The sequence below is a fragment of the Girardinichthys multiradiatus genome, chromosome 1 (assembly GCF_021462225.1).
Source record: "Girardinichthys multiradiatus isolate DD_20200921_A chromosome 1, DD_fGirMul_XY1, whole genome shotgun sequence".
In the NCBI taxonomy this organism is placed as follows: Eukaryota; Metazoa; Chordata; class Actinopteri; order Cyprinodontiformes; family Goodeidae; genus Girardinichthys; species Girardinichthys multiradiatus.
The window spans coordinates 35,163,930-35,191,679 of record NC_061794.1 but is presented as its reverse complement, the minus strand read 5'-3'; the positions used below and the strand labels follow the sequence as shown (position 1 = coordinate 35,191,679).

Sequence of the window (27,750 nt, the reverse complement as noted above, 5' to 3'; positions counted from 1 at the left end):
TGTTAGGTTATTTGTTCTTGCTGCATTCTTCTAGTTAGTTTATTTTCCCTGTTCATTCTCTTGTCATTAGTTCCCCTTCATTTATTATTCACTCAGTGTTTGTTTCCCTTTATATTTGTAGTTCTTCCCAGCCTTCTCCCTAGTTTAGTTCCCATGTTAGTCTCTATTGTTTCAGTTCCTTCTGACAGGTTAGCTTTTAATCCTGTTGGATGTGGTTCATCCTTCTTGGTGGTATGCTGACATTATCCTGGATACCGTGGCTCTTGATACATCACAAAGACTTGCTGTCTTGGTCACAGATGCGCCAGCAAGACGTGCACCAACCATTTGTCCTCTTTTGAACTCTGGTATGTCACCCATAATGTTGTGTGCATTTCAATATTTTGAGCAAAACTGTGCTCTTACCCTGCTAATTGAACCTTCACACTCTGCTCTTACTGGTGCAATGTGCAATCAATGAAGACTGGCTACCAGGCTGGTCCAATTTAGCCATGAAACCTCCCACACTAAAATGACAGGTGTTTCAGTTTCATTGTCCTACCCCTGTAAGTGGCTCTTTAATAATCATTTTGATTTTGTTGCAGACTATTAAGCCTGAACTGTATGTTTTTGGTGTTGTTATTATGTTGCTGTTATTGTTGCAACAGTGGCAGAATTAGTTACATTTTATTATGTCGTTCCTTGTGTAATAGGGGCGGGACTTGTTTCCAAGGTAACACGTAAACAACAAAGCTGTGATTATTTTTGAAAGCTTGGTGTCGGTGACTGTGCCTGTTAAAGGCCTTACATCGACTGGATAAACGGACCGGGGCACATTATGGCTTTCTTCGGCTTGACGCATCTGGGCTATCAAAACCCAATAGGCGATAAGATGATCGTAAATCCCCGGGGAGAGCCTCAAGGTAAGAGGAAGCTGGGCTTGGTGTTAGCTGCGCAGAACTCTAGGTTGATCATGGCTGCAGCCTGAGTGAAAACAGACCTCATAATATATAATTATAACGCTTTATAATTAAGTCTAATAACCTTAACAGTGCAGCCATGCTAACAAGTTAAAACTGGTGTTAAACAAGCGCGTTATGGTCACCTGTAACTTCATTCAAGAGCTCCCAATCACAACAGAGCCTCTCTTATTAGCATTAGACACAATTAGACAAGTATTTACCAATCATTGTCATGAGAGACTTAAAACAATTGAAAAAGAGACATTTGCGAAATATTCTCAAATTCAATTTATTTACAAATCATTCATTTAAATATAGCATGTTTGCCAGTGCTGCACATACTGAGTTAAAGAAATAAAAGATAAAAGCAACACTTCCAATACACTTCCAATTTAAAATACATCAAATAGAACGAAGACAACATTGAAGCATATCAACTCACAACTGGTCAAATGCTATTGAGAAGTGATGTGTTTTTAAGCCTTAAAAACAGGAAGGAAAATGCCTGTCTGGGAGCCATAACAGAAAAGGCTCGTCTGGTTCTCCCGATATATAAAATAGATATAAAAACACATCGATTTCTTGAAATACACCCTACTGATGTTTAGAAAATGTTTATGCTGTTTGGATCATAATAACTATATACATTATAAATTATTCAGACCATGTGTTTATAGTATGAGTCCCGCAAAACTCCCTTTAAAGAGATGCCAAAGAAGGTGCCGGAGTTACTCCAGTTTCGATCTGGCTATATGAAGCATAAAGCATGTAAAACATAGCAAAAAGGACCTCTGCAGCTCCTTCAGAATTAACATGTGCATCTTGGCTTGTTGCCAACTTTAAGCATTCTTATCGCCATATTATCTAAAGGCCAGATTTGTGGCATGGACAGCTAATAGTTGTTGTGTTGTCAAATTCTTCCACCTGAGCTCTGGATTTTTGCAGCTCCTCCACAGTTATCATGAGCCTCTTGGCTGCTTCTTTGATTAATGCTCTCCTTGTCTGATCTGTCAGATTACGTAGGTGGACAGCCATATCGTGGTGTCCGAGCTATACCGCACCCTGTTGGCGGTCAGACGCCTCGGAGCTCTTCCGTTCCTCGGTCCCCATGAAGCGATCACACACTCTATCTGAAGACTCTTAAAATGAATGAATCTCAAACAGTTTCTAACTTTTAGCTCCTTTCATCTAAATTACGAATGACTACAGAGATCAGCGCCGAGGCTCCCGTCTCGGACCGTCGCCGTCTGTGTAAGGATGACGAAGAGCCCCGATAGAAGGTCACATGTAGTTTTAAATCTGACACTCCAATGCAATAGATATGCACTCCCTCAGTGATTATCAATAGATTATGTGTCACCATTGTGGTGTTTATCTGTTAGGTTGTGTAGTAGCAGGTGTCCATCCCTAATCTAAGTGTGCTGTGGCTTTCTAATTAAACCAGTTGTAGGAGCCATAAATGAAATTGGGCTGCTTTGTAAGATGTTTAATTGTTTGGATTTGGAATTGTTGTTTATATTTTTTGTTGCTGTTTGTTTGTTAATGCGTGGGTCAACTGGAGATGGGCGGAGTTCAGGTGATTGGGCATATTAACCCACCTGCCTGTGTGTCAAGAGGGAGGAGAGGGGGTGTGCGGGCCGCTGTATTTCTTGTTGACCGCTAACAATCGAGATCTTTGAGATTTGTATTCGTTAAGTCATATTTTTGGACACGTTATTCTAAGTTGATCATTTTTCCTTAATACCGTAATTAACAGGCATTTACTTTCGACCTTAGTGGATTCTTTTTTTTCTATGAAGAGCGCGTCAGACAAGGAACGGCCCAACTTCAGCCTCTCAGCGGCTTGTTTGTCTCCAGAAGTCGCTGCAATACCAGTTATACCAGCTGCTCCACTATCAAACCCAGTGCCCCAGCCTCAGGTCATTCATGACAACCCTTGGGCCATTTATCCTTGTAATGTGTGTTGATGAGCATTCTTATCCTATTCTAACAAAAGTGAAACATTAGAACTTATATTTTATATTACTATGGTATAAATGGGAAAAACAGCTATGAGTCTTATTAATTCCTAACACTTACCATTGTTATTCCTAACAATGGTAAGTGTGCAGTTGTGCCATACTCTTTCCATTTTCAGATGATTGAAAAATGCCTCCTGAGATGCTCAAAACTTGCTATGCTATTCTTTTTACAGAACATCTGGATTTATGCTGAGATTAAATTACATACAGGTGGACTTTGATCACTAATTATGTGCTTTATGAAGGGAATTAGTTGCACTGGATTCTATTTAGGGGTGCCAGAATAAAGGGGCCTGAGTACAAATAATACCAATAAAATACATCAAAGTTGTACATTCTAACACAATGCAATATGAAAAATTGCAATTGATATTTCTATAAATCACTGCAATGATTAGCTTCATCTGTTGTAACATTTCTGCTCTCAGATTGGTGCATAGACTACAAAGTAAGATTGCCTCCATCGTTTCAAGAACAACAGGGAAACCTCAGATATGAAGACAAGTACAAAGTTCTACGCCAGCCTTCTTCGTACAGCGTTCACGAGCATCACGGGAGCCGTAAGCGACACCAAGAAATGGTCAAACGGGCTCAAACCTCCAGATGTGAGAAGACTTAACCACACTTGTCACAGAGTGCTTTAGAATGGTGTTTGTAACAAAGACTAAAAGCCTCCTGTGTTCTCCAGCTCCCAACCAGTTGTACATAATGCCTCTGACAGACAACCAGCAGTATGGATGGATGTTATCCAAGAGTTCTGAACCATGGACCCGAGTCAGACGGTTTCCCCGAAAAACCAGTGAGGTGACAAAGTGAGTATCATTATGATAGATAGATAGATAGATAGATAGATAGATAGATAGATAGATAGATAGATAGATAGATAGATAGATAGATAGATAGATAGATAGATAGATAGATAGATAGATAGATAGATAGATAGATAGATAGATAGATAGATAGATAGATAGATAGATAGATAGATAGATAGATAGATAGATAGATAGATAGATAGATAGATAGATAGATAGATAGATAGATAGATAGATAGATAGATAGATAGATAGATAGATAGATAGATAGATAGATAGATAGATAGATAGATAGATAGATAGATAGATAGATAGATAGATAGATAGATAGATAGATAGATAGATAGATGGATGGATGTGTCTTTTTTCCTATCATTCCAGGCCTCTGTCAGTGTAACCCAACTGTTGTTTTTCCCAGGTTTGTCAATGATATGTCCATGACAGACAAAGAGTTCAGCCTGTTCTGATTGTCGTCATATCAACAGAAGTCTGCACACACGTCCTCCTACATATCAGTGTTGTAATGAAAATAAAAATTAAAAAAAAAGTTTCACAGTTTTGGAGGTCTTCAAGCTTAATTTATTAAAGCAATTTTCATTGATCCGTCGTTCCTTTTAGTTTCTTTTTACATTCTAGTAATTAGGAAATAATTACTATTATGCTATTAATAATTACTATACACTATATTAATAGAGTACTGTAAGATGTGCTGGAGCAGTACTTCAAAGTACTGTGCCTTTTTATAATTTTGTGCATAGTTTAACTAATGTGTTTCTGTTTGCTAAATGCCAGATTAAAGAGTTTTTTTTTTTTTTTACTTTATTTAAATTCAGAGGTTTACAAACACTAATGCTGCTATGTGTTTAAACAGTCCTGGGAAGACCAGATGACTATATCATGCTTTGTAAGCTTCTGATAAATATTGTTGTGAATTCACAACAACTGAATTAAAACAAGGCACACCTGTGGATTTATTGTAAGGCAGTGCCTCTGACACACTGCTTTCTTGTGTGATGTCATGCAAAAATAAAAAGTAAATTAATAAGGCAACAAAATCAGGAAGGGAACTGTTGACTACCACATACCTGAATCCTTCTTGGGTTACAAATTCTAGAAGCCTGACGGTGCCACTATAACCTCCTGAAACAATTATATGCAGGTAAACACAATGGGAATGCCTCACCACCATACAGTTCAGACAGGAAACAGGTTCTTTATCCCAGCAATGAATGTCATATCAATTAAAAAAAGAAAGTGAAGATACTGTCTGAACGTGGAACATGTTGCAGTCCTAACATGGAATGAAAGGTCCATATAAAAGGTCAGATTACAATTTGCAAATGAACTCGGGCTTTAAATTTTGTAGACATGTCCTGTGGTTCTGTTTAAAATTATAATTTTAGTGTATGACCATCATTACTTTTGGTGCAAAAAGGAGGAAACTTGCACGCATCCAAACTGTGATGTACAGGGGTTTCATAATCATGTTGTGGTTGTGTTTTGCTGTAGGAGGGACTGGTGCACTTCACAAAGTAAACAATTAAGAAGAAAATACATTACGCTGTAACTTTGAAGCTACATTTCAAGACCTTAGCCAGAAAATTAAACCTTGGGCACCCATAGGTCTTTTAAAAAGATAATCACACTAAGCATACTGTCTAATTAGTTACAAAGTACACTGAAACGATTTGTGATTTGTGACTGTGAACCTATTTTACTATCAGTACACCAGTTCTGTCAAGAAAAATTGGTGAAAATAAAGTAAACTGTACATTTTATAAATATTAATTAGGCAAGAGTAAAAATTTTGAGTTGGACATGAGTAAAATTGCTAGACTGTGGTCACAAGCATCACAGTTTGTTGTTTATGGGCCTAGATAGCTGTAGACCAGTCAAAATGGAAACGGTATTCCCTGATGGTTCTTGCCTCTTTCAGTAGGATGAAGCTGTTGGTGAAAAAACAAAAAATGCTACAGGAATGATTCCAGAAGCACCCAAAGTTTGACTTGTTGACTTGTCCTGCAAATCGTTGAGCTCTCAATCCAGTCTTGCATCTGTGGGACGTGTTGCACAAAGAAGTCTGATTCATGGAGCCCCCACTTCACAGGACTTGAGGAATCTGTTGCTAACATCTTGGTGTCGGATACCACAGCATACCTTAAGGGATTTAATAGAGTTCATGCCAGGAAGGGTCATGGCTGTTTTGGCAGCAAAGGGGGAAAACACACTATTCGACAGGTGGTCATAATGTTATGACTGATTGGTGTATATTTCTGCATATATTCTTAATGTTGTCAGTTCCTGTCCTCTGTAGGCTTGCACATTTAGGGACACCTACTTTCTACAGGCCTCTTTTGGAAAATTGGAAAATTACAATAAATATTTTTGTTGAGCTTTCTTGCCAATGAGTTTTCTTGAGATTTAGCATATTAACAATCTTGTCAGTGTTTGTAACCTAATTAAAAACAGAAATGCAGAAACCCCTTGCTCTCAGGGACATATATAAATTATTGTAACAGTCAGAAAGCCTTCTTTGTTTTTAAAATAGAAATTCTACACTTAATGATGGTGCCTTAAAGGCAAGCCAAAAGAGTTTTAATCATTTGCAGCTACATTTAAACAGATTCTTATTCCTCATAATGCTCCTCAAATTGTATAATTAACTTAATGGGCGTCCATAAATGTTGCAGCCTATTTAATGGTTATCAGATGGAGTCCACTTCAGGAAGGTTTGGAAGAGATGCTTTACAGATATACTTGGTTTTCTTTTCATAAACTTGAGTTTTCAAACATGATGTAATGATCAGAGTTTTTATATTTATTCATTGAGTTTAATTTTATTTTCAATGGAAGAATTAAAAAGTTTATTTACTTAATTCTTTGAAAGCATCATTTGTTTAATGAAATGAAATGAAAACACTTCGATTGACTTGATAACCTCTTTTTGTAGTTTTGAGCTGTAAAAGATAAAAATCTAGCACTATCTTTTAAGTACAGATAAGAACATTGTAAAGAACGTGAACAGAGAGAAAAGACTTTTTTTTTGTTTTATTTTTTTTCTTCAAGGGGAAATTTTATTTTTCTCTTTGTCATAGTCCTCAACTCTTCTTTTCAACCGTGCAAAACACTCCCCTTCCAACTCCTCCAACTCAGGGAAAATACAAACAAAACAAAAAAGAAGAAGAAGAAAAACAAAAAAAAAACAGGATTAATCGGGCCTGAGCAAAACACTGTTTCAGTAGTATGGGGAACACATTCCTACTGGCTCCTGTTTCCCCTGAAAGCATCCCAAGGGTTAACAATCAACACAAGTCCATGGACACCCACTGGAAATAGAATAAGCACAATGAACATCTTTATGAACTCATGTCCATTCTATAAACTTTTTGCATAAGCAAATCATTCATCATTGGTCACAGTTTGTGTGATAGTTGGTGATCTCGGTTACACCAAGGCCTCTCATATCTATTGCACAAGAGAGACCAGTAGCACAAGACTGCTTGAGCTGGCTTTGGTACAAACATGATCAACTGCTGGAGACAATACAACCACTGCATTGATGAAACTGTCTAAAATTACTGTAAACAAGCCCTTATGCGTTTTCTTTACATCCCAGCATCCACAGTCCAGGCAACATCAACAGGCACGCATATTTCTGTATATCTACAATTTGTCCTCTTTAAACTTAAGGCTACCAGGCATGGGCCAGTATTTGACTTCAAGACTTTAAAAAGTTATGGTCTAAATACTGTTCAAATTTCACACCCAAATGGATGTACCTAAAGTTTTAGATGAAATGCCAGAGAAAGAATGGAGTAACAGTGATGTCCCTCTCCTACCTGTTACTGTACACTTTCTGTCAGCTGGCTGAATGGAGGCTATTATCGGTTTAAAAAATACAACTGGCGAACTAAATGCGTCATATCTGTAAAGCAGCAGACTGCAGGCTTGCCGACCCTAGCAGAATCCCAGAATAAATAGAGCTAATATCAGCTTGTTATATTTGTGGTTCTCTATAAAGAGCAGAACAATAAAAGGCAAAGTATTCTGTACAATAAGCGTTTAAAAACTACTGCTAAATTTTGCGGATGTTTATTGGATATTTCTTTTTACTTAAGTTCATGTATCAAAGTCAAAATAAAAAAATGTAATGAAGAACTTTATAATTAATAATTAGTATGTTTCATTACTTTAGTAGCAGAATGAGTAACTGTTGCTTCTTAATAAAAGCAAAAATCATGTTCTAGGGTCAGTCAGTCATTTTCTACCGCTTCTTCCATAGTGGGTCGCGGGGAAGCCGGTGCCTATCTCCAGCAGTCTATGGGCGGGAGGCAGGGTACACCCTGGACAGGTCACCAGTCCAGGTCAACACAGACACACACAGGACAAACAACCATGCACACACTCATTCACACCTAAGGGCAATTTAGAGAAACCAATTAACCTAACAGTCATGTTTTTGGACTGTGGGAGGAACCCAGGACTCTCTTGCTGCAAGGCAGCAGTGCTACCAACTGTATCACCGTGCTGCCCATGTTCTAGGGTTTTGTTTTATATTTTAGTGAAAACATGACGATACTGTGAAAACGTGGCATCTTTACCTAAAGTTATCAAACTAGCCTATGTCCAGCTACCACCCCTTGTGCAAATATGAAGAAGTGCAGTCAGCTTACCACGAGACAAACAACCAAAAACACAGATATGACACAACTATTAATTAACTGTTAAACACTTTAGCTCTATAAAACAAATGCCACAGAATATTAATGTTGTTTCGGTTCATATTTGAGATTTCCTTCTAAAAAAGCAAAAGGAAAAACAGCCACAGGAGATAGAACAGAGTACTAATTGTTTTAAATTTAGTTCATGATTCCATAATTATTTCTTCAACACTGAGTAATCCATATTTTATTTCCCAAAACTGATCTAAAAAATAGATGTCCCACTAATTGTGTCATCTATTTTTCTATTATTGTTGTTGCATGTTATACAAAGCCAGGATGTTCAATGCTTTCCTAAAGCAGTTTTGTCATATGTGTGATTTTAGTTTTCACCAAGTAAAGTAAGAAAGGAGGACATGGAATAAGGTACTATTTGTTTTGTTTTTAGTTCGTGATTCCATATTTGTTTCTTCAACTCTGAGTAATTCTAGTTTTGTCCTGAACATGATCTGAAAAACAAAAGTGCCATTAATTATAACCTTTAATAAAAAAAAAGAGGACTGATTCCATATTTTATGCCAGGAGTTTCCTACACTTTGAATTTTTGCCAAATGTCAAAGTTTTTTTTCACACAGAGTAACATCGGAAATACTTTTCTTTTCAACATTGATAGATTCAATGTGCGAAATCAAAAATGTTAAAGCCTGTGTAGGATTTACACTGCTGGAGTGGATTAAATAAAACAGTCACTCGTGTGTGTCTGTTTGTGTGCCAACTGCTCTAATTTTTATAACCATACACCAGTTTGGCTCAGTGGTTAAGACTTTTAACATCGATACCGCCTTGTACACCAAGACTAGGCAGCAGAACTCATCGGCAGCAGTTGATCAGTTGATACCAGTGAGCTTGAGCTTTGAATTTCACAAGAAAGCTTGCTGTTCTTCATCGGAATGGAATCATCATATTAAGTATAATAATCAACCAGAATCATCATAATAATAACAACACTAAGAATATACAAATGATGGGTACAGAATTTATACAAAATACCCAACGTTGAAACAAACAAAAAACCCCCTCAAAAGAAAGAAAACAAGAAACTACAGTAAGACATGCTCAAAGCAGTTATGTTTGGCAAGAAAGCAGTTTTGTTGTATCATAAAAACCTCACAGTGAAAATAGTTATGCCCCTTCAGGATTACAAAGCACAGTATTCAGTCGAGATCAGCGGATATTTCTTTCCTTCATCTACTTCTTCTTCATAGAAGAATCAGGCTGCATGATGCAACTGCGTTGAAATCCAAAGTTTCTGCCCTTTCCCACCTGGAGGTTCTGGAACAACGCACTGATTTATGTTCCTTCATTTCCACCAAAAAAAAAAAAAAGACAAAAAGGACCGCTCTAAAAGGGACGGAGCAGTCAGATCAAACCAGCGGCGAAACCTCTAATCTAACACAAAACGAGAATGACGAAGATCCCAATCTGAGGTTGATCTTCTCTGTTTTGCTCAGATAAAAATATATAACCCCTCTTATAACATATCTAGTTATCTTTATTCACTTTTAATTTTATCTGGTAAAATGATTGAGGGTAATTTTGTTCTTTAGAGTTAGACATCTGCTCTCTGCTGCCTAAATGACATGGTAATAAACTCTGTGTATTTTATAATAAATGAGCCTCCACTGCCAGAAGTCGGGCGAAAGAGGCAGAAGTCAAACCCTCCGCCAAAAACCAAAAAAAACAAAAACAGACGTGGTGATCATTGCTGACTTCAGTGAGAACATAACATATCTGCCTTGCTTTTAGTAAATACTTTAGTCTTTGGTCAATATATTCCTCCTCAATTTATACATATAGTCATACACACACAAATATGCATGTACATACACACTTATAAACGTGTAATAAACTGGATATTTGTGCACGTATGTGTCCACACTTTTTTTTCATAAAGGACCTTTAGCACAAAACATCAAGATTGAAATAAATAATTAAAGCGGGATCAAAAGTACCTGTTCATAAATTGTGTCAAACAAAGCAAAAAAATAAAAACCGAACAAAAGAACAACAAAGTTAAATAAAAAATAGCCTTATGTACAGCGATAATCTTCTTTTGACACAGGCTAAAAGGCGCTGTTTTAAATAAACAGACTTTGCATCTTTCAAGAAGCCTGAGAGAGAGGCTAGACATGAGAAAAACAAGTTGTCCTCCAACATGTACGCTGGCCGAGATGGCTGTCAAACAAGAACTTTCTCCTCTGGTTGAGAACACTGTCCCTTTTCTGGAGTCCTAAAAGTTCATGTTTTCCTCTTTGCTTGGGATTCAAGTGATGGCGATTGTAGTTCTCAGCTGTTTCGCTCGCACTGTGAGTGCTCGCTCAGTGGTGCCGTGTCCTTGCAGTGGGTACCGTCCCAGCGTCCGCTGCTGTCACGCCTGCTAGCTGTTGGGCGGCCCATCGTTTAGGAAGTAGGTTGTCATTTCCCCTTTACCTTTGACCTTAACGACTCCACGGCACTCCAGCACGTATCCTTTGCTATCAAGCACCTGGTAGAGGTCTGTGGTCACCTGGGGAGTTTAGAAGATTAAACCTCATTGAGATTTAAAATGTATTTTCCAATAGAAACTTGGTTAGATAGCAGCACCATTTTCAAGCATCAACAGTTAGAATCATGTAGTGAAATACATTCATATAGTGTTAAAAGCATAAGATAATAAAATCAACTATCAAAATATGACTGACTCAAAAGCAATTGCATTAAATAAAGCTCTCTTCTTAACAGTCTTTCAATAGTGCTTTTAGCTCACCAAGTGAAATTAACTCTGTCAGTTTGGACTCTTACTGAAAACCATTCCAGGTTGACTGGGCAGCATTTAAAACGCCATCATACCCAGTTCTGTTCTAACTTTGAAAACAAACATATGATGAAAAGTTTGGTAGCGCAGTCCATACCGGACATGGGGTCTAGTCACAAAAGTCAGGTAAGTATGTAGGCCCAGTACGCATGTGTGTCTGTCTGCGATCAGAAGGCAAGGATGACTAGCAGCTGCATAGAGATGACAATGGTGAACAGGATATCCACAAGCAGTGATAAAATGTAGAGCACAATGATACACTAAGTCCTGTTTCTTGAGATTTTACTCAGATGAATTCATAAACAAGGTACCATAGTCCAGAAGAGGAAGGAATGTTTCTGAGATTAGGTAATCTCGGACTTGTCAAGACAAACAGACCTCGTTTCTATAGAAGAAACCCAGTTTAGATTTTAGACACAAGATTGTTAATGTGCTCTTTGAAAGAAAGTTTATCATCTATGATCGCACCGAGGTACTTATAAGAATCGGACAATTTCTGCCCCATTTTCAGTTTTAGTTGTAGGAATAATAGATGGTAGGGATTTACCTCCTGAAAACAACATGAGATTAGTTTTTTTATTATTTAAAAATAGTTTGAGCTAAGTTGGATACAACTTTACCTGATTAAAAGCAGATTAAAGAGATTTAAAAGTTTGCACAAGTTTGCAGTAAATTAAATCTTTCATGGCTTGTGACAGGTTCCGACAGACATCATTAAAACATAAAACATAAAACAATTTATACGCTGCGTTCTTTATTACAGATCATTTCTGAACCAGCCAACAGCCTGGCTAGATAAGCCTATTTTGAAAGCCTTAATAAAAGAATATTTTTTTCTTTGTTTGTTTAATTTTGTTGTGAATAGGACCTCAAATATTGTCCAACTCTTCTTCAAAAGCACACCTGAGTGCACCCAAATCTGCATTTAGTTGATTTTGTTAAACTTGGCTAAATAAAGCATATTGTTCTTGCTGATAGCAGACAAGAAAATGAAAATCAGTAGACCCTCCTGAGTATACTGAGTTCACCACTGATGTAGTACTATTACGAAGTATTACTGCTTCTAATTGACAGTTTAACGCTTTGGTTTGCTGGTGTGGTGTAAAACTAGTATAAATACTTCCAAAACCAAACTCTGTAAGCTATATCCTTGGATTGAATTCAGCCCTATCGCACAAGTAAAAAAAAAAAGCCTGAAAAGAAATGAAAACAATTAAACTTCAACTACGGAGTTCTATTTTTAGGGGTTCTTATTGTATAACTGTATAAATACCCCTCTACAGACTAAACAAGGTTGAATTCCCATTACTTTCTATAATAAAACCTACCTGTATGCGGTCAGGCACACCTGTGCTGTCCATGCGACTGGCCACGTTTACTGTGTTTCCCCAGATATCATACTGAGGCTTCCGGGCCCCTATAACTCCCGCTACCACCGGCCCGATGTTCAGACCTGTGAATTAAATACAAACACAAAGATGAAATACAAAAATATAAGCTGTGAACAGCTTTACTAGTTTTTCCTTATTTTTTTCTCCTTACCTATCTTCATCTGGAAGTTGTTGAAGGAATGCTCATTGATATATTTCATCTGCTCTCTCAGTCTCATAGCATAGTCTGCTAGTGCAGTAATATGAGAACGACCCTCTTTGTCATAAGTTGAGTCATTAAGACCAGAGGCCGCCATGTACGTAGAACCAATGGTCTTGATTTTCTCCAGCTGCCTGTACTTCTCTTCACTGATGATCTGAGTCATAAAAAAAACACATGTTGCATTTGTGCAGTTTGCATTTAGTACCATGCACAAAGTTTAAAAGTATGGAAGCAAATCGTTACCATATTTCAAATGAAAAAACATTTTCAGAAATGCTTTTTCATTTTAAGAATGTGGCTGCATTGTTTGACTCATAAATGAAATTAGTAATCAATAATCCTATTTGCATTTTAATTTTCTTCTTCAAGACTGCTCATTCTTTCACTTAATTAAAATGAAAAAGAAAACTACATTTGAGATTTATTTTTCAAAATGTACCCCAGCAAATAGATACCAAAATTCAATTTGAAATGTAAAATTTGAAAATGAAAAAGCATTTCCAGAAATGCTTTTTCATTTTAAGAATGTGGCTGCATTATTTGACCCATAAATAAAATTAGTAATCAATCATCCTATTTGCATTTTCTTCTTCATGACTGCACATTTTATGCCATAATCAAAAAGAAAACAAAGCAGACATTGCTTTTTCGTTTTCGTGGTCTGCCCGCAAAGTGCTGCCCAGAACTCGAAAACGAAAAAGCATTCCGAGCGGCGGGCGCGGCAAAGTGACATCAGCAGCCGCTCTTCCTCAGCTCCCTGCTGACCGAGCTACCCATCTTGTTCGGTAGGGGGCGCTGTGCACGTCTGCATTGGCTGTGGCAGTTCCGCCACAGCCTGCCGCGAGGATGCCAGAAGGTGCCACACCGGCCGTAAAAAGCTTGCCAATGCGATTGCCGCTGTTTTTGTGGAAGCTGATGCTGATTATCGGCAAACGGGATGTCATTGTTGTTATAGCCTGTTACCTTTAAATAATGATTTCATTATTGATTATTATTTAATAAACAACTTCAGAACCATAACATAAGGTGATTGTATTTACTTGACATGGAAAATAAATAGCACTATGTGTATGTGTGACGTGTTGAAAGGATGACGAAGATTTATTGCACAAACAGCGGGTTTATTATAGAGCACGAGCGGCTATTCTGAATTGTCACTGACAGAAAATTATAAATAAATGCTTAAAAACATGCTGGAGGTCCCAGGCCATAAGGCTGCCACGAGGATGCCACAGCCTGCCACCGGAACTACCGGTTCTGCCTGTCACTGCAACAAAAATTGAGCTCGGCCCTGCTGCAATTCAATCAATTTCTCGGCACGTTTGCAATGTAATGCAACGCAGACGTGCACAGCGCCCCCTACCGAACAAGATGGGTAGCTCAGTCAGCAGGGAGCTGAGGAAGAGCGGCTGCTGACGTCACTCTTCTGCGCCCGCCGCTCGGAATGCTTTTTCGTTTTCGAGTTCTGGGCAGTACTTTGCGGGCAGACCACGAAAACGAAAAAGCAATATCTGCTTTGTTTTCTTTTTGATTATGGCATAAAATGTGCAGTTGTGAAGAAGAAAATGCAAATAGGATGATTGATTACTAATTTTATTTATGGGTCAAATAATGCAGCCACATTCTTAAAATGAAAAAGCATTTCTGAAAATGCTTTTTCATTTTCAAATTTTACATTTCAAATTGAATTTTGGTATCTATTTGCTGGGGTACATTTTGAAAAATAAATCTCAAATGTCTTTTTCTTTTTCATTTTAATTAAGTGAAAGAATGAGCTGTCTTGAAGAAGAAAATTAAAATGCAAATAGGATTATTGATAACTAATTTTATTTATGGGTCAAACAATGCAGCCACATTCTTAAAATGAAAAAGCATTTCTGAAAATGCTTTTTCATTTGAAAGATGGTAACGATTTGCTTCCACATAAAAGTGGTCCGAGTTTCAGAAAAGAACATTTTTTACCTCATCGAAGTCGGCGATGATCTCATTTAGCAGCCGGAGACACTCCACCCCCTCGTTGTTGGCCTCCAGCTCCACGTAGAACTCTGAGAAATTGCTGATGGAGGCGAACATGACGGCTACGCACTCACAGGACTGGTAGTACAGCTCGTCATTGCGCCGCTCGCGAGCCAAGAAGTGAGCAGCCACATCCTTCGGCAGGATGTTGTGAAGAAGGCGACGGTTGTAGGCTTGCAGCTCCTCCATCTCTTCCTTCTCCTCTGTGGCCTGGCAGGGGATGGTTATGAGAAACATATAGCTTTCATAAAGATCATCACGCCACAAGAGAGACATACAACATTAGAAATCACAGTGTGTCAGAGCTAGAGAAGAAACGTTGAGGTGATCAGACGGCGCCCTCTAGTGGCTGTACCTGTAGTTTCCAGAGGAAGTCGAGACGTGCAGTAGATTCAACCTGCTGTGCGTGCAGGTACAGTGCCAGGACGAAGACTGTGAGGATCACTGGAGTCATGACCCGCAGGGACACTTTGGTCACAACGTATGGGCTGCAAGGTGATCAAACTTAGACTAAACGAAAGAAACTTAGAGGACAAATTACATATGCTAACAATAAGTAGCACATATCTAAAAAGTAACTGAAACAACGTACCACTCAACCGTAGTTTCATTCAAGCTTGACCTGAAATTACAAACAGAAAATAATTTTTGTAAGTGGAAATTAAGCGAACAATCAAAAGGAGTTCACAATAATATTCACTTCTTACACTTAAATTTGAAAGTTAGAAGTATAAACTCTTTTTAGATTTTATGTGTTTAATGTAAACATGCAGTGAGGCTCCCAAGATCAGCAATTGAACCCCAGATGGCTGCACCGAGGACAAAGAGGCTTTGTGGGTCTACAGCTACACCCAAACCGCCCACCCCAATTAAATTATTAACAGATAGAACTCCTTCTAAAGTATATTCATTTTAAAGATGTACTTTTGTAAAAATAAATATGGAATAAGGTTTTAAAGGTTCTAAAGCTGTCTGATTCAGAGAAAATGTTACTCAGTAAAAACCAGGTCAGAGGTAAAACCTTTGCATTAATTTTGCAATAATGAATTTACTCTCATTATATGAAGAAACTGACTCGTCATATTATTATTGTACACTAATTCTATGGCATATTAAAATTATTGAAGTGAGATTTTGTCAAAAGGTTAGAAGCAGTTCATATCTTACCTACAATAGATAACTGCCATAGCATCTGTAACTATAGATCCAGAAGCTGATGCTAACATCAAGTCTTATAGCTACAAAGACCAAAGCAGACTTCAACCGTCCTACAACACCTCCAGCCTCATTAATGTTGTGGCAGTTTATATGAACACCATTTTATTACCATTTAAACCATCATTATTTTTGCATTGGACAGTTATTCCAAAGAAGCTAATGATTTTTTACACAGAAAATGGAGGTAGGAGGCAGTGCGCCACCAATTATCTTCTTGTTTGAAACATGCACCTGTAAACCTGTAAAACTTTTCTGGTCACAGCTCTCTATGTGATTTAAAAGTTTGGTTTTAAATAGATTAGATAAATTAGATTCAGCCTCTGGATATATACTGAATGATGATGCCAAGAGACTTATCTACTGTAAGTAACATATTGACTACTTTTTCTTTAAAAAGGTAAAACAAATAATGTTACATCAGGATCGAAGGTGTTGCTGTTGTTAGTTTGAGCTACACAGTACATTAACAATTTTTGGGCTGTTAGCACATTTTTAGTTTCACACATCAGGGCATAATAAAACGTAATCTGATATTGTTCCTAAAATGAGCTAAATACAATTTTAGAGTAACAACGGCACATGAAATGTAATTATTTATCCATTTGGTTCTGTATTTGCTACTGGGCTTGACTTCAGAATACTGTCCTCTCAATAACTGCAAGATATCCGGGTTCTTTGGCTTCCAAACCAGCACAAATCATCAGCCGTCCCTCTCTATACTTGACAAGTGTTTGTTTTATATATTTAAATTTAGTTTTTTCTCTCATTTGGCTTTTAATTCTAAATATTTATGTTGCACAAATGAAAAAAATGAGGGAAGGTTAAAAATGTAATTCCCTTTTAAAGTAATAAGGAGCTGATTATATCTTCAAACCTTGTTTCTGTCCTTTTGCTATCTACGTAAAAGAAATATCACAGAGTAAAACATTGAGTTGTTTCCTTTTGTGACGCTTTTCAGATAATTTAAACATCATTTAAAGACTAGATGAATAAACAGAATAAACAGAACTTACCAGGTGGTTTCATTTAAGTCACTAAAAGGAGAAGAGAATAAGTCTAAACACATAAAAAAATTTAAAAACAGTCATGTAAAAAACTAGGACACATTATTAATATTAAAAGTTTAACAATGCTTAAAGATTCAAGTAATATGACCCAACATGTCAAGCTTCAAACAACACTTTTCCACTTTTTTAAAAGTCATTTTTCCTACTGAGGAAAAAATAAGGACACCCTCTTATTTATTCCAAGATATAATGTCCAAGATATAATGTCCAAAATTAGACTTAGGTACATCGCATCAGGTCCACATAACAAGAAAACATCTTTACTCATCATGGTGAGATCCAGAGAGCTGTTTCCAGTCTTCAGAAAGAAGACTGTAGAAGCTTATGAGTCTGGTTAAGGATTTAAAGGGGTCTCCAACAAATTATAAAATCAGCCATTCCACTGTACAAAAAAGAGTCTACAAATGGAGGACATTTTAGGCCACTGCCAACATGCCCAGGTCTGGCTATCCAAGCAAATTCACATTGAAAGCAGACTGTAGCATGCTAAATTAAGTCTTTTAAAACTCTAGAAGATCATCAAGAGGCCTGCTTGTAAATTCAGAAAGAAGCTGCACTCCTGGGAAGTGTGCAAGGTAAGACAACTTTAGCTTTCTATCAAAAATATAAAGGTCAGACTACAATTTGCCAGAGAAGATAGACAAAGACCAGGACTTCTGGAATAAAGTTATTTAGACAGAAGAGTTTAAAATTTAGATATTTAGACTGACTACAGCATTCCTGGAAAACAATCTCACACCAGCTATGAAGCATGGGGGTGGAAGTGTCAGGTTTTGGGGATGCTTTGCTGCAGCGGGGTCTAGCCAGGCTGCCTCACAGAATCCACCATGAGTTCTTCAACATACCATATATATCAGGGACTGGTAGATATCTACAAGAAGCATCTCACTGAAGATATTTCAACCAAATAGGGGGAAGGTGTCCTCACTTTTTCCTCAGATAGAAAACACTTTAAAAAAAATTTTTTTTTATTAAACAATGTTAGTTTTTTGTGTACTTTTTTAATTAAATCACTTCCTTTTCTGCAGATTAATAAAAAGAACTATTAAACATTGATATTTAACTTTAAAACAGAATCAGGGCCGCTTAATTCTATGTAAATAGTTTTTAATGACAAAAACGTCCAGATCTTAAATAATTATGTATAAATCCTTATGTAGATTAGTTGGATGTCATAAAATAATGTGCATACATAACTGAGATTTGGTGACTTAATGTCAAGCTCCAAGTATTTTTAAATGTACTGATTTTCACAGCACAGAACATACTTGAATTAATATGGAACTTCCTTTTACCAAACCCCATGTTCTTCACGTGGTTCCACTTACATGGCATTGGAGGTGACAAAGAGGTCTGCGTTGTCAAATAGTGCTACTTGTGGCCACTCCACGAGCAACAGGAAGGTGAGCTGGATGAGCAGCATGAGGGCCAGCTTCCCTATGCTGCTGATTTGCAGGAACACGGAGCAGGCCAGGAGTGTCAGCAGCACACTGTAGCTGAAATACTGGCACAAAAAGGAGACACCCGCAACTCGTATTGGGAACCACAAGACATACAAAAATGCACAAATGCAGATGTGATGTTTTCCCTTTAAGGTGGTGACAAATGGTGAACTCACCTCAGGAAAGGGGCAGGAAGGACCTTGGCTTGGGCAGATCTCTAGGCCCCCTTCGACAGACACATTCAAGCTGCGGATCAGACAGGGCGTCACCAGGGCTGCAGAGGTGTTCAGCGTCTCAGCGATGCATTCAGTCAAGCTCTGGGTGTCGCAGGCGAACTGTAGTCAATCATACAGAAATGCATTCAGAACCACTTCCTTAAAAGGCATCGTTCTTTGTCTGGACTACCAACAACGCTGATCTTACCATATTTACAAAGGCAGAGATGAAGACAAGAATAATGGAGAACACTCCAACCAGGGTGCTGTTGGTGCGAGACTGGACAATCTTATTCGAAACAGTTTGCATCGCACCTGGAAAGAGCTACAAACACAAAGGATTTACATATTAAATATTGTCCAAGTATGGTGCCTTGTAAAAATATCCATTAGCTTTGCACTTTTTATTATTTTGTTAAGTTATAACCACAGATGTCAGTGTATATTATTAGGATTTTATATGATAAAAGTGGAAAGACAATGATCCACACTTTGAAATGTTTTGCTTAGTCCCTCTGATTGAATACTTCATAGAAACAGATTTTGTTGCAATTAAAGCTGCAAGACTTTTGGGGTATGTCCATGCCACCTTTGCAAACTCAGGGACTGAAAACTTCGCCATTCCTTCCTTGCTGAATAGTTTAAGCTCAGTCAGATTGGATGAAGAGGTTCCTGAAAAACAGCAGTGTTCAAGTCTGGCCACAAACTCTCAGATTTAGATAGATTTAGGTCTGGCCTTTAACTAGACCATTCTAACACATTATATGTTTTTATCTAAATTTCATCTGGCCACATGTTTAGGCTCAGTCTCAAGTCTCTTGCAGCATCAAACAAGTTTGCTTCAAAGACTGTCTTTTTTTTTAGCTCCATTAACCTTTCCATCAACCAGAACCAGCTTTCCTGTCTCTGCTGAAGAAAAGCATGCCCACAGCACAATGCTGCTGCCACCGTGTTTCACCATTAAGATGGTGTGTTCAGAATTGCAGTGTTACGTTTTTGCAACACACTGCATTTCGCATACAGGCCCAAATGTTACCTTATCCTAAAAGTCTCATCTGATCAGAGCGGTGGCTGCTACATGGTCTGTGGCAAACGGAACAGAAAATGTCTTCTAACTTACCTTCAACAATGGCTTTTTTCTCACACTTTTTAATACAAGTTAGATTTGTGGAGTGCTGGAATAAAAGATGTCCTGCCATCTTCTCTGATTAATGCTGTCCACGGTCGACGGCCATGTCTTGTAGCCAGCCTTGTAGTTGATCCATGCTCTTTCGTTTTTTGAATCATGGATTGAAAAGCCCTATATACAATGTTCAAAGCTTGCAGTTTTGTTTCATAACCTCACCCTGCTCCTCCACAGCTCTATCTCTAACCTGTCTGCTGTGTTCCTTGGTCTTCATGATGTTCTTTGTTCACTAATACTCACTAACAAACCTCTGAAGACTTCACAGAACAGCATTCTTAGTACTGAGATTAAATAAAACAAAGGCAGACTCTATGACTTCTGAAGGCAAGTGGATTTTATTTATGGGTATCAGATTATAGGAAGATGACTACAAAGGGACACCAAAAATCAAAATCCCTTTTCGTCCACTTCACAATCATGCTTTTCTTTGGTGTTAACCTACCATATAACACGCTTATAAGATACATTGAAATTGGTGGTTGTAACCGTACAAAATGTACAAGAATTTAAGAAGCATGAATCGTTTTGCAAGGCATTGTAGAGAAAAAGATTAGCAACACTTTTGTAACTGTGCCTAGATGAGCTCCACTACCTTGATGCAAGAGTATATGGCACAGATGAAGAGAATGTTGGCGAGTATGATGAAGATACTGATGTAGATTCCCAGCATTACTGGGGTGCTGCAGGGAAGAAAACACATTAACACTTTCAGAGGGACATTTAGGATCTGGTTCAACAAATGTTGTCATTTCTGTTTTCAGGTAATTCAGTTACATCTCCTGTCAAATTCCCTAAATAGAGCACAAATTATTTTATTTTGTTTTGTTGTGGAATCAAAATAAATCACCAAAACAGCCCATAGAGAGAATGTTTACAGAAACACTTTGAGCCTAAGAGCTTAATATATTTCACTCAGATGAGATTACAACAGAACATCCGCAGCTTCATGATTTTTCATACACAGACACGACCCTGATTTGGCTTTTTAGAGTAGTGAAGATGGTCACTGTTTCATGTAGAAATAAGAGAACTTCAATGATAATTACCAGTTTAATATGATTTAATAGGATTAAGCTTTTCATAAGTTCACATTTTCCAAGTTCCATCATCTTGACATTTATTTTTAAATAGTTGTCAAACAATTTGCACTTTTTCTGTTTGTGCTACTTCATGAAAACAAACCAGCTATCAAAATAAATCCTGTCCACTGCACCTCACGATTGAGACGCTTCTGATGACTCTGACATCAGTTTCCTCAAGGAACACTTTCTACTTTTTTGTTTTTTGTTAACGTTGCTTCTCTATGTCATCATTATTTTATTCATTACCTTGCAAATGATTAAAACCAAAATTTCTCAAGCCTTTACCTTTAAAGGCAGCTCAGGTATCACCACAGTATTTATACTACAGTGTGAGGACTATGGTTTTATTATGCCTCATACAGTTTATTGCTAAAGCATTCGTTCACCCATCCCCATCCCTGAATTCAGGTGCTCCAATCACTTCCCTGTCCACATGTATATAAAATCCAGCACCTAGGGCATGCCGACAGTTTCTACATTTGTGAAAGAACAGGTCGCTTTCAGGAGCTCAGTGAATTGCAGCGTGGTACCGTGGCAGGACGCCACCTGTGTGGCAGTACCAGTCATGAAATGTCCTCGCTACTAAATATTCCACAAGGATGGTCATGAGAAACGTCAACAACTTCCACATAGACACTCCTAAAACCTGTGTAAAGCCTTCTCCGTGGAGCTGGGGCTTCACAAAAACCTTTGCAGCAACTTTATTGCTGCAAAGGATGGGCCGATACCATGTTGTACCTATACACAAGAAATGGGATGTCCCTCAAATCATATGTGTGCAAACCCAAAGGAACAAATACGTTTGGCAAAATAGTGTATTTTCATTTGGCCTTCTGGTATTTCAACAGGTTATTTACTGGTAAAAAAGGAAGAAAAATAATCTACAGCTCTGAACAGAAAGCTGCTATGTTTTCTGGTAAAAGAGCATACAGAGGCTGTGTGATGTGAGGTACTCACTGTGGAAAGATAACAATCTGTATGAAAGAAATGAAGCAGAATACTAGCAGAGTGCAGGCAACATAGCCCCCAAAACGGTCATCGACTTTCTTGGAATACTGCAACAACGAAAGACAAAAGAAATGTATTTATTTTTATAGGCATGACAACATTGTCTGATGTAGGCACACAGCGGTTACTGGTTTCATGTTATACCAGGGATTTAAAATTTTCACTTTCAATACCTGGAAACTTTCTGTCAAAGCACTGTAATTTAAAGTCCTTTTAATGAGATGCCAGAGAAAGTAACAGGGAGACTCAAGTTTTCTCGGTTTGTATGGAACAGCCGCTGCATCCTCCCCAACCTGTTGCTGCACACTACAAGTTAACTGGTTTTAAGAGAGCTTTCTTGTCAAAGAGGCGAACTAGGCTATTTGGCAATTCAAGAAAAAAAAAACACTGAAGAAACTAAAGAAGTGCCACTCATTGTTTTTACTAAGGTAAATAGGTTTTAAAACTGCAGTTGGATTAATACCACAGTGAAACCATAGGATTTGTATTTAACGATATCATACTGTGAGGTAGCTTGCTTGCTCTGACATAGCATTTATGTTAGTGTGCACCTTTTTTTCCAGGCTGGACGTCTGGAAGGTGAGAAGGAACTTCTTGACATGGTCTTTTCTGAGCTGGTCAATACTCCGAGCATCGATGGCTCGCCCCAGAAACTCATCCACCTCATCCTCTGGGTTCATGGCCTCCTGAACACCACGGCTGTTGTAAAAAAAAAAATATATATATATATATATAAAACACAGGCTGAGCAGGAGGCAACAGAGCAAAGAAATCTAACAAAGTATTGTTTGCACTCACTTGTCTTTACTGGAGGACTCATCAATTCCCTATAAAAAGGAAAGAGAGGAGACAAAATTATAGTTCTTGCATAAAAGCTACAGCCTGACTCTTTTCATCAGTGTATGGATTCTCATCCTCACCATTTGTCTGAAGACTTTGGAGTCTTTGGTCCTGGGGAAAGTTCTGTCGGGCACCCAGCGTGGCATCAGCCCCTCGTTAGAGTTGGCCCTCGTCCGCTGCATCTTCGCCATCATCGCCTTCTCCTCCTTCTGCTCAGAGGAAACAACACAAAGGCTTGACCAACTGGTCTCGAGCAACACAACACGCAGTGAACGACAAAACAAGTGACTAAGGGCACTTTCTGCATCTCGCTTCTTTCTTGTCGACTGGAAATGCAGAAAGGCAGTTGGAGTGAAATTACACACTAATGGTTTTCTATCTTCAAAAACAGCTTCCTCAAACAACAAAAAACAACAATATGATTATCTATCTCTCAACACTTGTTTTTATTCCCAGGCCAAATCTGTCCTTAGCAAAACCAGGACAAGAAGAAAATAATACAACAATTTATCTCTATCTCTCAGTCAGTAAAGGCGACATCCTAAGCACTACCAGGTTATGCTAACAACTATTTTATTCAGTGCAACTCAGTTACTGAGAGAACATGACTCAAAGTGAGCCACTTTAAGTGAAGTCAGAGACCTCTCTTGAGAATTTTTGAGAAAACTGTATTTTCTATGACATGACCTGACATATCCTCAGTACATTGGGATTGCAAGGAGGTGAGAGAGAGCAAGACTTTCAGGAGTTAACAAGAAGGCTGTACAGAGTATACACCATTATTGCTCTGTTTTGTCCTCTTGAACTTTCAGTGTCTCTCTGTTATGGGACAAGATGGAGCTGGAATTGTTGCCAGCTTTGAGCTAATATAAAGTGCTAAAGTCGCTTTGAAAACTGAACCCTAATTATTTTGTTTTTGTTTAACAATAACAGTAAAACCCCTTTTTACAGCTACTCCTCTCCCGCAAAAATCCAGAGTGACTTCTTCTAATACAAATAATTAATGAACACTCAAGAAGGCTAGAAAAACAATAATTTTTGATGCTGGCTTTATATTTTCTACCTTTTTCCTTATACTTCCTGGGGCCACAAAATTCTGACTCTGATTCTAACTCTGGATGTGATTTAAATACAACTGTAGAAAGAGTTACACAAGTCCTTCCAGTGTGGACACTGAGGTTGGCCAGAAGTGGGCCTCATGTCACTGCGGCACACATACCAAAAACTAAGTTCTCATCCAAACCAAAGCAGAGCTGAGCTGTATAAGTGCTGCACTGACAGTAAAATAAACAAACAAAGACCTACTGGGCTTCATCCAGACATGAAGGGGACAGTTAGTTACCTTAGAAACAGTTAGAGAAACAATAACCCATTATTATTCTCTTGCCCTGCAGAGAATATCTTATCTAACACAGAGGCAAGTCTTACTAAAATCTGTGGAGCTTTAATACATATTCTCAAATAACTTACACTTATCTGCTTATTTGACCACACCAGGAGTTATCAATATTTACAACCTTAAGAGACATTTTAAAAAAATTGTTTACAGCCACAAAAGTAACATTATTGTTCGAAATCAAATATTCATTACACTATTAGCATCATTCTTTGTGGAAATATTATGCATATATTGCATGAAAACACCTAGGAGCAATTGTTAAAGCTAGCATTTATTTATTACCTTCACATTACCTTTTTTGGCCAAAGTTATTAAGAGTCACAGTGGAGCATCTAAAGAGCCATTCGGCTCCAAAGCCACAGGTTGCAAACCCCTGGCTTATACAGAAAATAAGCTAATGACATGTAAGCCTTCCATAACCTGTTTGTGTGTATAATTGCACAGGTGTAAAACCGCTGCATAAAATAATTAGAAAAATGTAGTTGGATGATTTTTTTAAAACTACCTAAACATGTACAAACCACCCAGTAAAATACATAAATGCTCACACAGTTCTAAACAGACAACAGGCAACAGAAATATTTAGCACCCTTTACATTTATAGGCACCCCTGGTAAAGATGTGTAAAAAGCCTTAAAATAGTTCATATTTTCGTGCAGTAGGATAATGTCACACTGAAAGATTTCGGAAAAGCTAACTTCTCCTTTGAGTACGTTTAATCACTGAGGAAAAAAGATCCTGCTTTAAGAGATATTTGGTTTTAACAAAATCTGTGTGCCACCATTCCTACAAATGTAACTCAGGCATTTTTTAATGTATACGTTTTTTACTTGGATCAGTGTATAAAAACCTTTAAATAGTAATTCATGACTTCCTGTTACTTTTCGGTAAAAAATATGATGTAACATTGAAGCCAATTTCTCCTAACTTCTCTTCAGAATGGGAAACACAGCAGGGCAGGTCATTTAAAAACTAAGTCTCGGGCGCAGCTCTGATGGTGTAGGGGTTAAGCGCACGACCATATATAGAGGCTATAGTCCTAGATGCGATGTTCGAGTCCTGGACCTGGCGACCTTTGCCGAATCTCTCCCCCTCTCTTTCTGCCCTTCTTTCCTGTCTGCCTACTTTAAAAAAAAAAAAAGAAAAATAAAGGCCTCTAGTGCAGAAAAAATATCTTTAAAAACGAAGGCTCATTTGCATTGATCGTCATAAGTCAAAGAAAAACACAACAAAAATTGCTACTCGCCTAAAATTGGGATATATCTGCATTCAGACAAAAGTTTAAAACAAATGGAAATGTGACAAACAAGGCTGGGGGTTAGAAGCATGAAAATGAAAATGTTCTAAGACCACTAAAATGTCTTCAATAAGTGGAAAGTCAAATTTCTTGTTTGTGTGCATAAACTTGTCGAATAAAATAGATTCTGATTCTTACAGAACTGCAGCAAATTTTGCTGTTTTTTGTGCTGCTGAAAAGAAAGATTAACCTATTTTAAAGATTTTTACACATCTTTACCAAGAGTGCCAATAAGTGTGTAGGGCTATGTACTGTGGCAGCTCCTCTCTTTTATCTCAATAACCTTCACATTTGTTGATCTAACCAGACGCATTTTACCATCGTCTACAAAGCCCACAGCAATTTATTTCATTTCTGTCATGCTTCAGCCTTCAATGGAAAATATAAAGGTCTTATTGTTTTGTACAAATGTCTGTGTTTGTGCACTGACCCGTTTCTGGCTGCAGCCCAGGACCAGGAAGGTCTCGATGCTGTTCTCCTTCAGATATGCATTCCTCTCACCTCCATAACCTGGCTCCACCTCATAGTCCCCGTTCAGGTACTGCAGTGTGGCCTTGGTGATGTGGATCCGCCTGGTAAAGCAAAAGGACCATTTTGTTTTATTAATTTCTTCTTAATTTTCATTTTGCTTTGTTTGGTCTATATCAATTTATTTTGTTTCTTTTCTTTAATACTTTTTGTTTAGCTTTTTGGTTTATTTGGGACGTTTTTAATTTTGAATTAATTTTGTTTAGTTTTGTGTTCTGTTTTATATAATTTAATTTATTGTTTCATTTCCTTTTAGCTTTATTTTATTTTGTTTTATTATATTTTATTATTTTATTTTATTTACTTTTATTTATTTTACTGATATTTATCTTCTGTATTTTCCTTCCTGCATTTTTTTATTTTTTTATTGTTGTTTTATTTTTGTTTAGCTTCTTATTGTATTATATATGGGTTTTTTTTGTTCAGCTTTTTTCTGGATTCTTTTCATGTTGTGCTTTATTTTATTTTGTTTAATTCCCTGTTCTTTTTTCTCTTTTTTGTTTTGATTAATTTTGTATTTTCTAGTATCTAATTTAAGTGAATTTTATTTTATTCTATTTTAAATTCATATAGGAACGGCTAATTGTTACCCTGCCATTTGATTTTAATAACTAAGTTTACTGCTTTCATTGCGTAGGAGACGTAAAGTAGAAGAAGCAAACAGAGGGCAGCAAAAGTACAGCAGGTCCTCTTAAAAAAAAAGTTTCAAGGATGTCAATGTGGACTTATTTTGACTTTTAAAGAAAGCGTTTTGTTATGTTATTCCCCAGCAACACAAAAATATCTTTGTTTAGAAGCGAGGCAGTAAATATGTGAGTAAAACACTGCTTACTAACCTGATCAGTGGATTAATAATGTTGATATTTCTACAGTTATAACTCAATATAGACCCAGCAGTACTACTCCAAAAAGTTTATTGTTTTGGGCCACTTCTTTACATATTTTTAAAAAAAACGGCATAATATTGATGATCAGGATGAAATGAAATGTTTTAATCGTGATACAAAATGTTTATATAATTGCATTTTAATGAGAGACTTATTTTTACTTTCATGACATTTACATAACGATGTCCCTAAAAATAAAAATAAATATATATAAATATATAAATATAATTTATTAATGATGAATTACTAGGCAACCTTGACTGTAGTTGATTATAACAGACAATCTATAAATATGTTTTGTCCCACCCTGCTTTGCCTCCCGCCTCCATGTGATTGGCCAGCGTGACGTCATTCGACCACACGTCAAACTGCCACTTCCTGAGTCCCAGCACGCCACAGTGGACACGCCCACTGTGAATACCGACGCGCATGTTCACGTTGACCCCCGTCACCTCGCGCACCAACCTGCAGACATGGCAACATTAGTGAGCTATTCAGGACAAAGCAAAACTAACTTAAGCATAGAACTTTTTTTTCTACTTACGAGATGGCCTCGATCATGTCGACACCCATCTCCACACAGCAGTGGGCGTGGTCGGCGCGGGGCTCAGGCAGCCCCGACACACAGTAGTAACAATCACCCAAAATTTTAATGCGGAGACAGTGGTTCTCCTAAGAAACAA

The 27,750-nt window shown here is 37.6% G+C and overlaps 2 protein-coding genes across 3 annotated transcripts in view; one reads left to right on the top strand and one right to left on the bottom strand.

The window, feature by feature from the left end:
* Positions 1–714: 714 nt before the first annotated feature.
* On the top strand, positions 715–4,311 carry LOC124884616 (testis-expressed protein 49-like). Its single transcript, XM_047392672.1, has 4 exons — positions 715–902; positions 3,391–3,567; positions 3,651–3,774; positions 4,193–4,311. The coding sequence occupies exons 1-4, from the start codon at positions 818–820 to the stop codon at positions 4,239–4,241; spliced, it is 435 nt and encodes a 144-aa protein (XP_047248628.1). The 5' UTR covers positions 715–817; the 3' UTR covers positions 4,242–4,311.
* Positions 4,312–9,194: 4,883 nt separating this feature from the next.
* LOC124870631 (adenylate cyclase type 6-like) overlaps positions 9,195–27,750 on the bottom strand; it is a 59,591-nt gene continuing 41,035 nt past the window's right edge. For both annotated transcript variants that reach the window (XM_047369450.1, XM_047369458.1), the window contains 18 exons: positions 27,612–27,739; positions 27,374–27,532; positions 26,083–26,224; positions 23,037–23,165; positions 22,915–22,943; positions 22,668–22,815; positions 22,066–22,163; positions 20,619–20,706; positions 19,049–19,165; positions 18,802–18,960; positions 18,512–18,687; positions 17,130–17,150; positions 15,491–15,520; positions 15,254–15,386; positions 14,845–15,108; positions 12,832–13,036; positions 12,618–12,742; positions 9,195–11,001 (listed from right to left, as the gene is read on the bottom strand). In XM_047369450.1, coding sequence (XP_047225406.1) covers positions 10,873–11,001; positions 12,618–12,742; positions 12,832–13,036; positions 14,845–15,108; positions 15,254–15,386; positions 15,491–15,520; positions 17,130–17,150; positions 18,512–18,687; positions 18,802–18,960; positions 19,049–19,165; positions 20,619–20,706; positions 22,066–22,163; positions 22,668–22,815; positions 22,915–22,943; positions 23,037–23,165; positions 26,083–26,224; positions 27,374–27,532; positions 27,612–27,739 — 2,280 coding nt within the window. In that variant the 3' untranslated portion in view covers positions 9,195–10,872. The remainder of the gene's footprint in view (positions 11,002–12,617; positions 12,743–12,831; positions 13,037–14,844; positions 15,109–15,253; positions 15,387–15,490; positions 15,521–17,129; positions 17,151–18,511; positions 18,688–18,801; positions 18,961–19,048; positions 19,166–20,618; positions 20,707–22,065; positions 22,164–22,667; positions 22,816–22,914; positions 22,944–23,036; positions 23,166–26,082; positions 26,225–27,373; positions 27,533–27,611; positions 27,740–27,750) is intronic.